The sequence below is a fragment of the Lygodium microphyllum genome, chromosome 3 (genome assembly GCF_053477565.2).
Source record: "Lygodium microphyllum isolate KBCC chromosome 3, Lygodium_microphyllum_v1.1.10, whole genome shotgun sequence".
NCBI lineage: Eukaryota > Viridiplantae > Streptophyta > Polypodiopsida > Schizaeales > Lygodiaceae > Lygodium > Lygodium microphyllum.
In genome coordinates, this window is record NC_141137.1 from 112,560,976 (window position 1) to 112,572,243 (window position 11,268).

The 11,268-nt window shown below is 40.8% G+C and overlaps 1 protein-coding gene across 3 annotated transcripts; it reads right to left on the reverse strand.

Annotated features, from left to right (window-relative positions):
• Positions 1 to 5,038: 5,038 nt before the first annotated feature.
• Positions 5,039 to 9,820, reverse strand: LOC148038769 (uncharacterized). 3 transcript variants are annotated; one of them, XM_087674614.1, is made up of 3 exons: positions 9,684 to 9,753; positions 9,294 to 9,377; positions 5,039 to 9,168 (listed from the first exon to the last, which is right to left on the reverse strand). In XM_087674614.1, the coding sequence occupies exon 3, from the start codon at positions 9,090 to 9,092 to the stop codon at positions 6,732 to 6,734; it is 2,361 nt and encodes a 786-aa protein (XP_087530740.1). In that variant the 5' UTR covers positions 9,093 to 9,168; positions 9,294 to 9,377; positions 9,684 to 9,753; the 3' UTR covers positions 5,039 to 6,731. The 3 variants fall into 3 exon arrangements, with proteins under 3 accessions (XP_087530740.1, XP_087530739.1, XP_087530737.1); XM_087674613.1 differs by lacking the exon at positions 9,294 to 9,377 and having other exon boundaries at positions 5,039 to 9,170; positions 9,684 to 9,820; XM_087674611.1 differs by lacking the exons at positions 9,294 to 9,377; positions 9,684 to 9,753 and adding an exon at positions 9,532 to 9,677 and having other exon boundaries at positions 5,039 to 9,170.
• Between the last annotated feature and the right edge of the window lie 1,448 nt (positions 9,821 to 11,268).

An 11,268-nucleotide genomic window follows, 5' to 3' on the forward strand; every position in this document is an offset into this window, starting at 1 on the left:
CAGACTGCTCTGACTTAAGTCTAGAAGATATTGAGCCTCTAAGAAAACAAAGCTACACAAGTGTAGTCTTTGGATATTTATAGGAATCAAATGAAGACAAAGACCTGGAACCCCCACTACACCTCTTCAAGATGATTAAAAATCCTAGAAATTTTATTGACATGTAATACAACTTGTATTGGAATAAACCTTACTCTTGTAACTATAGTTAACCCGAGTAATATGAGTTGCATAAATTTTGAGCCTAGAACTTACAAGTGATCAAAGATACTTTAGCAAGGAATGACAGTTATAACTTACAATGAATGTCTCTTAAGTTGTTTCTTCTCAACTAATATAGATTGGGTCTTATCAAAATGCCAAAGCTTGGGAGTATTCTTTAGTAATACAAGAAAAACCGATTGTCCATAGATCTTAGTCTAGATCTAAAAAGAGGAAAATTTGGAAACAAAGCTTCCAAGATAAAGGACCACTTTGGTCTGCTAAAAGAATCCTAGGGCAATTTGGTCTAAAGAAGGAAATCCTACTAAAGACAACCAAGAATCTTGTGACCCCAAGTGATAAGGTTCTACGCTATTTCTATTGCAAGAAGGTAGGTCATTTCAAAAGTGAATGTCCAAAGCACCCTAAACACCAATGCTCTGAGTTCCACAACATTGGACATAACCACTTCAATTTTTCCATCAGGACTCAAAGAAAACTTGAACATACAAGAAATGAAGTTATACAAACTTCAGTGATCCAAAACCTACCAAGAAATTATCAGATACTTAGGAAAAATCTAGAAGATAATCATGAGAAGCGACTACAATAAACTCTCCTCTTGTAATCTAGACTCGGATATATCGAATACAATAAGTTGTTGTTTTAAAAGATTGCATGCTTATCAATGGTCAGAGTGTTGCAACAAATGTATGATGGGTCCTACCCCACAGATTCCAAAATGAAAACCCCAGTTTCTTCCGAGATGAGGACATCTCGAATTCTCTAAGGGGGAGAGGATGTAATAACCCCCCCTTCGTATTGGAATCCCCCAATAATTTTTACTAAATTTATCACAAATGTTTTAATCTCCTCCCCCCCATTGACGCTGAATAGGTGGTTGGAGAGGGCGGGGGGGGGGAGAAGAGGAGACGACGACAATAATGATGATGATGTTGATGGGGGAAGGCCATGTGGCCTACCACCCCCTGGCTCCCTTGACCTATCCGCAGCCTAAAAGGGAGGCTGAGAAGCCCGCCTCCATGCACCACGATAGCAAGTGGTGGGTGGGGTGGGACACCACCACCTCCACCACTCCACTTCCTCCACACCTCCCCCTATTATAAAAACCCCCCTCCCATCGAAGGAGAGAAGGATGCCTTGGCACGCTGACAGAGAGAGAGAGGGAGAGAGAGAACCTTCGAGAAGGATTCTTCATTTTTTCCCTCCTTAGAGGGTGACCACACACACCTTCCTGCTTCCTTTTTCCTGCAAGCTTATCCCCCCCCCCCACCCCACCCCCCGAATTTCCCCTCTATTCGACCAAGAGGCTGCTGAAGTTCCTACGGGAGTTGCCCCAAAAAGAAAGGAAGATTGAGAACTACCCCCAAGCGGAGAATGTCATGTGCGGGTGGCAATCCCACAATCAAAAATGAAGCTTCATGCGAGGGCATCACTATCAACAATCTAACTAGGATACCTAACGTAAGTAATATATTTCCAATTTGATAGATGCTTACTTTGATTCCTGCATGATATACCTTAGGTCCCAAACTATACTACATGAGAATAGTTTATAGAAAAGGATAAACTTTGTCTCAAATATTCAAAAGATTGAGTTTTCAAAATGCATGTATCAGGAGAAGTTAATCGCATCTAAATGCTATGCGACAAATTCATATGTAGCATGAAAAGCATATAAGGTTGTCAACTCCCTCTTCTTGCAATTTAGTAGTCCTCCATGCAATAAAAATGAAAGATCCAACACACAAACACGAACCAATTGCCTCTCAATTTGTTATCCCACACTAATTCGCATGTGATGTCTTAGCATGAGCTCCACCACTCAACTTAGAGTATGCATGCATAGTTACTCAAACTCATTTGTCTTAGTAATGAAAACAAAATGTCGGTGCTCTCATGAGCAATATTGCCAAGCCTATGGACCATTTATTGATTCAAATGTTTCAAGCAACCGAGCTATGGCTACCTCTCACATAACCAATGTGCACTCTCCAATTGAATATAGTGAGCTTAGTGGCCGATCCATTCATTATAGTCTAGCCACCTAAATTTGTTAAACAATAGCTCCAAGATTCAAGGAATGCACTCAAGCAAGCTCCATCTCTATGCTCCACCGACCATGCTCGTTGTGCGAAGAAAAGAGAAGAGAAGAAGAAAAAAAGAAGAGAAGCAAGAGCTTCTTCAAGTCCCTCACTCTCACTCACATTCTCCCTCTCTCTCTCTCAATCCCTCTCTCCCTCTCTCGTACACAATAAGATAGACACAAGAGCAAGAAGAGAGCCACAAGTTTGCATAGTCGTGCACACGAGAAAAGAGAAGAGAAGAAGGAGAAGAGGAGAAGAGGAGCTTCTCCATAATCCCTTACTCTCACACTCTTTGTTTCTCACACTCCCACTCTCATGCACAAGTAAGAAGCAAGAACAAGAACAAGAACAAGAAGAGATCTAGTTTGCACACACACCAAGAATGAGCTTATCTATTAACTTCTTGGCTTTTTATGCATGCCCTTCTCCCCTTGGGCACCCAACCCATTTCCATGACCAATCGTCCGGTCCTGGTTCTCTTTTCCACTCTTTTCCTATTCTTTCCTATTCTCAAGGCTCCTTTATATGTGCCTTTTCATTTACAACTTGCACAAGAGAGAGCTTGGTGCTCTTTTACAAATGACTAAAATGCACTTTATCTCTTGTGCACCCTATTCTTAATTTTTAAATTTTTTCCACACTTTTTGGTCTTCTTTTTTCATCAGATTATCTTCTTATGCTTCTTCTTAAGCCTTCTTTGCGCATTGTGTCGTTCCGCTTGCACCTTGTGTCGTTTCGAGGGTTAACATCATCTCTTTCATGATCTTCCATGTGAAGGGAGAAGTGTGGGGGATGACAATCTTACCATAGGGCCATACAATTACATTTTTGAGTTAATGTTGGGAGTTTTCTTCCATTATTTCATTCTGTAATTTCTAAAATATGTGGTTGAATTCCTCATTTAGCAAGAAGTAGGCCTCATGGAGCTCCTCAATCCAATCACTATGTAACTCTGATATGGATGATACTCTACATGTCCACATCCATGACAATGAATTATCCACTACATTGTCTTTGCCCCCTAGTATGAGAGATGTCAAAATCATAATTTTGCAAAGTTGCCACCCATCGCCTTTTCTTAGGAGTCAAAGTAGACTGAGTCAAGAAGTATTGGAGAACTTGATGGTCACCCTTCACTCTAAATCGGTGCCATAGAGGTAATGGTGCCATTTTTTAACAACATAAAGGATGGCCAATATCTCCCGGTTATAAATATTCATCTACATCTCATTTTCATCAAGCCTTATAGCTCTCAAAAGCAATCGCACCATGTTCTTGTAACAAGACAACACGTATATCACTACCACTGGCATCACACTGAATGGTGAACTCTTTCGAGAAGTCAGGGCATACGAGGATGGGGGTTGAACTAAGCATTTCCTTCATTAGTTGGTTAATGTTGCAATCAATAATAACATTCTTAAAATTTTGACTACTCCTTTAATCGATGTGTCAAGGGTGCTACAAGTATGGCATAATGCTTGATGAATTATCTATAAAATGAGGATGGACCAAGGAAATATTCTTATGCTTCTCCATTTCCTCCAAAAGCGATGTCAGCGAAGCATTGTTCTCCTCCAAGGTCAAATTTATTTGTGCATCCTCTATCATCTCTTGATAGTCTTTGAACTGCTTCAATTCTTCTTCAAGCTTCTCCACTTTGTTTTTTTAGCCTTACAAGGCTTTCTATAACATATTTAAAGAACCCTAGGATTGTAACAAAGATTGATGAGTGTCATATAATATGGATTAATAATATTGAATATTGCCACTCGAGCGTTTGCAATTACCTACTTGACCTTGTTTACTACTCCCAAAAAAAAGTTAGGAATGAAAAAGTACAATCAAAATGTGGATTTAAGCTAGTATTAGGGTCATTTGGTATAAGGAACCCATCTAAAGATCAATATTTTTATTTTCCTCTAAAGGATATTGGGAAGTAGTTATTGCATCTAGGCCAAGATTGTTATAATGGGCCTTTGTAAAAACGTACTCTTCATCCACATGAACATGCAAATCTGCTTTCCTCTTACGGTTACTTATGTTCCTAAGCAACATATAAGGTAAGAGAAAATAGTGTAGATTGAATTTTTTAGTATAATATTGATTTATAAGGATTAGAGAACAAAACATAGCATGAAAAATGCTTTGATGATAATATGGTTAAGCACCATTAAATATGGAAAATACCATTTGTTGAGAGGAAAGAAAAAATGTTGCTTTTGGGGGTCAAAATTAGCCTACCCTCCTAATATGGCACTTGGGAGAATTATTCAAGCATAAAGTGGATATGTAACTACCTGTGGAAGTCCTAGGTACCAAATGTATAGGCATTTAAAATGTAAACCACTTTGGAGACAATTTAATGCATTGATCTCCCATCTAGTAGAAACCCTAGGTCTCTCTTCCTCCCTCTTTGTATGTTTCTATGAAATGATGATAAAGTTCCCAAGTCACCTCTTTTCTTTTCTTTTAATATGTAACTATGTGCTCAAAACAAGGAAATAGTCTAACAAGAGAACTTTGGACTCTCCTTTAAAGACATCATCCACAAATCCCTTTTGTACTATGTGATCTTGAACAATATTATTATGAGAAAATGTCTAGCACTATTGTTATGGCAATTGCTTGTCCATCCCTCTAACCTTGCAATATGCCAAGTCACGAGAAAACTTAATCAATACATTGAGAAAATTTCTTCAATAGCCAAGAAGAGACATGCTCATTACAAACAAAGAAATGCTATAACCTCTAATATAAATATGAATCCCTTTTTTTTGTCTACATCTTTTCATGGATGAGAATCATTCCTTTGAAATATCCAACATCCATAAGCAAGTTGAAGACAAGGCAACCAAGGAGGAGCTTACAATCAATCTAAAAGAAAAAAGGAAAAAAGGCTCGAAGACTTTCCTAACAACTACATCCATTTTGAGTACAAGACCAAGGGAAGGAGGTCAATGCAATAAGGATTAAGAACAAGGGGACTTATCACTTCCTGCCCTACCCATCTTTATGATGCCAAACCAACATGATTATGCTGTTTTAACAAACATGACCCATTGTCTTAATGTGTAAAGATGATTGTTCACTAGTAAATCTTAGCAAAGCTCACAAACTCACACAGAATGGATGGAGTATGAAGTTAATCATGTGCATAGCTTTTCTCAGCACTTGTACTAATCATCCTAATTAAGTTTGAGTGCTCATGACCATTCACTATAATCATGGATGTTCTCAAAAGCTTTTGACCAGTATTGTTATCCTCCACGCAACACAATACCACATAATCTCATATACGCAATCCCTTTCTAAAGCACAACACAGTGAATGTCGCCCAGCTTTTGTATAGATCGGCATGACTGCTTAAATAGACTTGGATACCCTCAATTAGTAGGTGACTATGAACATGGGCTTTCTTCCATTTACAGTAACGTCTCACCAAAAACTACACAAGACCCTACAAACCGTCACCACACTTGGTTGACAACCTGAGGTGATCAAAAGTATCCGTGAAAGCACACCTCAACAGGCAGTTTTATACCAATCTGCGCTAGCATTGAAATAGTGCGACCATATCATCTACCATGTCTCGCTGTTGCTGAAGTGTACCACAACTCTGCAGGTGGGAGACCAGCAAGGCAGGGGATTCTTGTGCAAAAATACAATGTTCAAGTCTTCACAAGACCAAAATCTCCTGATTTCTAGTACACAGTTCACTACATTCCATAACCATCTGGAACAGGTCCTCATTTGCTATCACAAAGTCCCAACATCATCGGCTACATATAAGCTTAAATGGGACTTCAACAAATGGCATCATCTTGCATATACCGATGCTGCAGAACCCAGACTTCAAAGAGTCAAGTGAAGCGACATGATTAACTTGTGTAAGAGCTAGTGACAAATTTGTAGAAGAATCATGTTCAAGGATATTTCTAGTGTTTCTTAAATCCTGACACCACAAACTTCACAGCCCAAACCACCTCTCTGTTCTTGGAAAACAAAAGCTAGACCGACCAAGGAAAAAGGGTTGAGCCTGTTGAAGAGCTGGCAAAGGAAGCCCACTCACAAATGCAAGTTTATTCATGGTAAAGTGACTGCAAATTCAAGGGTTACACCCAAATATTATATTTTGCATGTGCTGCCGGAATATGACTTTACCAGGAGCCTTCAATGTTACTGGTCACTGTGAGAAACATGAGCTCCAGTGATACTTAAGAACTCCCTCTCATGTCAGGGGATCCCCATCCACATCATTATGTTCAGAATTCATCTAACTAATCATAGTAGAGAAGCCTTCTTTTGTTTTCACTGGCTTTAAAAAAGTTTATGCTTGAAGAGAGTAGTATCACCTATGCTATATGTATTTTCAGCTTCAAAGAAAGTAAAGCCAGAGCATGCAGTGAGTTTCTCCAGCACCTAATCTTCAAACAAAGTACAGTGAGCAATGCATGGAACCCATGCAAGGCCTCTTGTTTTTACCATCTGCCTAGGATCTCTCCACAGGCACTCCCAAACAAAAGTAAGGCTTGTGTCTAATTTGTACAAATGTCCAAAACCTCTTCCCAAATCAAGCCTCCAAACCTCAGCTGGCGCATCAGAAATGACATGACGGTTGTAAGGGTCTACTTTGACTTTGCCTGTAAGCCCATAGAGCTTACTGGCATGCCCAACAAGGCGACTGATTCGAGCTGGAAGCTTGGTTACAACTACCCAGGTATCCTCCTCAGAAATATAAACCTTCAGCAAAGAATCCTGCCAGTCTGCCACAAACAAATTTGAGTTGCAAGATGCAACTGGGCCACGTTCTAGACCCCTTCTCATCCCAGAGGTCATCTTCTCCCATCTGCGAGTTTTTAAGTCAAAAATCTCTCCCTCCACTCCACTGCCGGGCCCTATGCTTTCTCCCTTCACACAAAGACACCCCTTATGCTCCAATCCAATGCACATTCGCATTGATGTGTTCATGCTTGGAATAACAGTCCAAGTATTCTGCTCAGAATCATAGACCTCTGCAGAAGCTCCTTCCTCTATATCTTCACTTCCTCCTGCCACATAAATCAACTTACCAACACAAACTGCAGCTGCATGAGAGCGTGGAACCTGCATTTGGGATATAGTGACCCAGCAGTTCTGACAAAAATCATATTTGTGAACTTTATTGGTGGCCTTGCTTGGTCTAGTAAAAGAATGCAGTTCGGCCTTATCACCACCCACGACATAAAGGGTTCCTTCTGAAACTGCAACTGAATCAATTTGCCACCAATCATATGGATCAATCCCCAAATCAGATGCCAAGGCTGACTCTGGGGAAGAATGGCTGTCAGGAGATTGCACCCAATCAGAGGAAAACCTCCAGCTAGGTGAAATATGACCATCATCTCTAGGAAGAGGAGGAAGGCAAAACCACTGACAAGTCAGTAAGCTAAAAATCTGAACTCTGTTACCATGCACCACCAAAGAGATATGTGCTTCTTGAATGCCCAAAGCATTTCTTGCTCTAAAAAACTCTTCAGATGAGAGAAGTGTTTTCCATTGTCTGCAGACCATTCGGTAGGAACAATCATACTTGATAAAAGGAACTTGCATGAGGCACATCTGAGCTAAGTCATTGGGCAGACCTGGAATTAAAAATCCTGTCTGAGAAGTGACACCAACATACAGAGACTCTGACAAGGGTGACTGGCCCGACTGAGAGATTGGTGAATCACGAGGAGATGAACAATCCCACTCACTATCAATTGGCACAGGACTCCATTCGTAACTGGGGGGAGTGCCAGGTACTTCCTCAATAAAAGGTGAAGCAACTCCCATGGAATCGTTTCTGAAAGAGGGAGATGTAGGAAAGGATTTATTCGAATTAACCCTGTGGGGAGTTTCAAGTGCAAAACCTGCAAAATAAAGTGAATCGTCTGATAGAGATGAGCACCATTTTAGTTGGTCTATACCATTTGCTGGGCATTCCTCCAGGACAATACCTCTGGACGAAACTTCAGAATAATCTACAGATACTGGTGACATCAATACATTGTCAGAGCCTCCTGAGGGCAAATCGAGGTAGCCTGAAGATGCATTTACCTGGAGTTCTGGCTCAGAAATGGAGGAGCCCTGCAATTTTTCCCAAGTCTCAGACAAACAGATATCAGTTATCAGACCCTGAATGTTCCGGCTGCTGGCATCACCATCAAGGATGGGGGCTAACCTTTCTCCATGTTCAGAGTTCGAGCTCAAAACATTAGTCTCCAATTTAGCAAACTCAAATCCATCACCTTCGTCATCTGATTCATCTGAGCTTAAATCAGATAACAGTGCAGTAACCTCCAGATTGGCGCATCTTAGTCTCCTTTCTTGCTCTGGGCACAAATTGACGGGACTCTCCAAAAAATGCAAACGTGGAAGCACAAGTTGCAATCTTGTAATTTCCCTGTTGGCAGGAGAACTTCTGTCACTGAAGTTCCCTTGAAGCCTTTCAACAGGTTCTTCACTTTCCCTAGTGCCTGCATTGGCATCATCCAAAAACTCCACTGGTGCCTTTCGACTTTCCAGCTGATCCTCAGCTACCAGCCAATCACAATCATTCTGCAAAACTAGTACAGCACCATTACAGTGCGGCACGTGCTCAGGGCTCCATGAGCGCACACGGTTTTTGCTCCTTTCTTGTGAAAAGCAGGTTCTCTGAGTCACCAAGGAGATAGCTTGCATCTGCTTATCTTTGATTTTCTCTAATCCTGCATCACGATGACCATGCCGTTGATTTAAGCTGCTGCTTGTGCATCCCATGTCTCTAACACTCTCCTGGGCTGCATCCCAATTCTAGGGGATAGTCAGGTCACACTATCAAGGTACATCTGGTGACCCCTTGTAAATAAAAGCATAAACATGTCAGAGCGGATGCTTAACATACAGACTGAGAAACAATGCAAGAACTAGTAATAAGGTACATGCTAATCGTGAGTGTATGCGGCCCGATTAAAAGGACTTCCATGTGGGGATACAGGTATCCCATGGTAATTTCAATATTTCCCCCCAATTGAGGCTTAACAATGTTAATTACAGCTTCCGGAGCTACAATGCAATACAGCAATGGCATTATACTAGAGTGCTAAAACCTGACACATCTTTGTACAGCTTAGCAGACAGAAAGAAGCGGGGAATAGAGCTATAGCTCAGTATGACAAAAGAGAGAGACGAAGAGGTTCTGATTTTGAGAAATAGCTACCTGTGGCTGACCTAGAGAAATCGTCAAAAGGGAGAAAGAATCGACGCATCGGAAGAGACAAAGGAAGCTTCAATGGCGCGAGCAGGGGAAAGAGAGAGAGAGAGAGACTGTGGGGGGGGCGGCGGGGTTTTCTCGACACAGGGAAGCTCTACCTGTAACAGAAAGGCCCCTTCTTTTGATTCGACGCGGTTTTTTAAACCCAACAGCCCAATGCCGGCTCTCTCATCAGTTAAAAAAACGCTTCACGGAGATCTCAGGAGCTCTTCTACCTCTTCGCGTTATGGTTTCCTTTCTTTTTCACATTTTACTCTCATTACTCTTCACCCTCATTACTCTTATAGGTAGACTATGCAATGGTACACATGAATGATTTATACATGATCAGAGAGTTCTCGTTAGGTGGAAAACATCCAAAATCGAATCATATAGCTTTTAGCCATTTAGTGTTTTGTTCACTTTAGAAACATTGAAGGCAGCCCTCAACAAGATGGCTAATGGAAAAGTATGTGATACTTTGCAGTTGAATGCGGAGATGTTGAAACGGACAAGAAAGGAGACGAGACTGGTTATGTTGCATGTGATACATCATGCTTTTGCATGTGGTTTTTCCCAAGAATGGCGGGAGAATTGGATACAACCATTGTATAAGGGAGGAAATTGCAATTTACTCACAAATTACTACATGATTATGATCAATTCTCAGCTATGGCAAAGCTATTCAGCACTATCCTGAAAATGCAATTGAGTAAATGGGCAGAAAGAATTAACAAACGAGCTTATGGGCAAGTAGGTTTTCGCCCTAGTCATAACCATAGACCATTTGGTTACTTTCTGTGTGCTTATGGATGAGATTTGGCTTGAGGGAGCAACCTTGTATTGCTATTTTATGGATTTTAAGAAGGCTTTTGACACCGTACCAAGGGTTGGCTTATGGCAATGAATGCAAGAATTAGGGGTCCCAAATGATCTATGCATGGGAATTTACACGATACATCAAAGAGTGGTGTGCTGCCTCAGAGGTTGCAACGGGATGTCACAAGTATTTGAGAGTAATATGGGAGTTAAACAAGGTTGCCTGCTCTCCCCTACATTATTTAGTTTATGCATTGATAAGCTAGAGGAAATACTTCTCACGGCTATGAATGAAGAGGAAGCCAAAAGCCTGCATATTGGTATGTTTGTCATCTTGCTCCTACTTTATGCAGATAATGTGGTCTTCTTTATATATACTAGGGAACATATGCAGCACTTCATGGGGATTCTTGATCGGTTTTATCAAGATAGTGGTTTGACGGTGAATGTATCAAAAACAAAGCTAATGGTTGTGCACACCAAGCAATCAAAGACTCCACCAAAAGTACATTATGCGAGACAGTCTATAGAGGTAGTATCTACTTTCAAATACTTGGAGATTGAGATACCTGTAGACCACAGATGGTATACATGTGTGGAGCGGCAATTAGCAACAAGGAAAAGCATGTATTATCACTTTGAAAATGACTGCAGCCGTATAAATACTAAATGTTGGAAAATACACTGTATGATTTTTTATGCATATGTTCGACAGACGGTATTATATGGAGTGGAAGTGTGGGGGGGAACCATCTCCTCATCTGCATGGAACAACATTGAGAAGCTGCAAAAAGCTTTTATTCATAGACATTTGGGCATTAAAAACACCACACCATATGTACTTATGCTTTTGGAAACTGGACGTCGGTCAATTGAGGTACATGC

Excerpts from the sequence above, each read along its gene's own strand:
- LOC148038769 (XM_087674613.1), bottom strand. The coding sequence starts at position 9,092 with ATGGGATGCACAAGCAGCAGCTTAAATCAACGGCATGGTCATCGTGAT.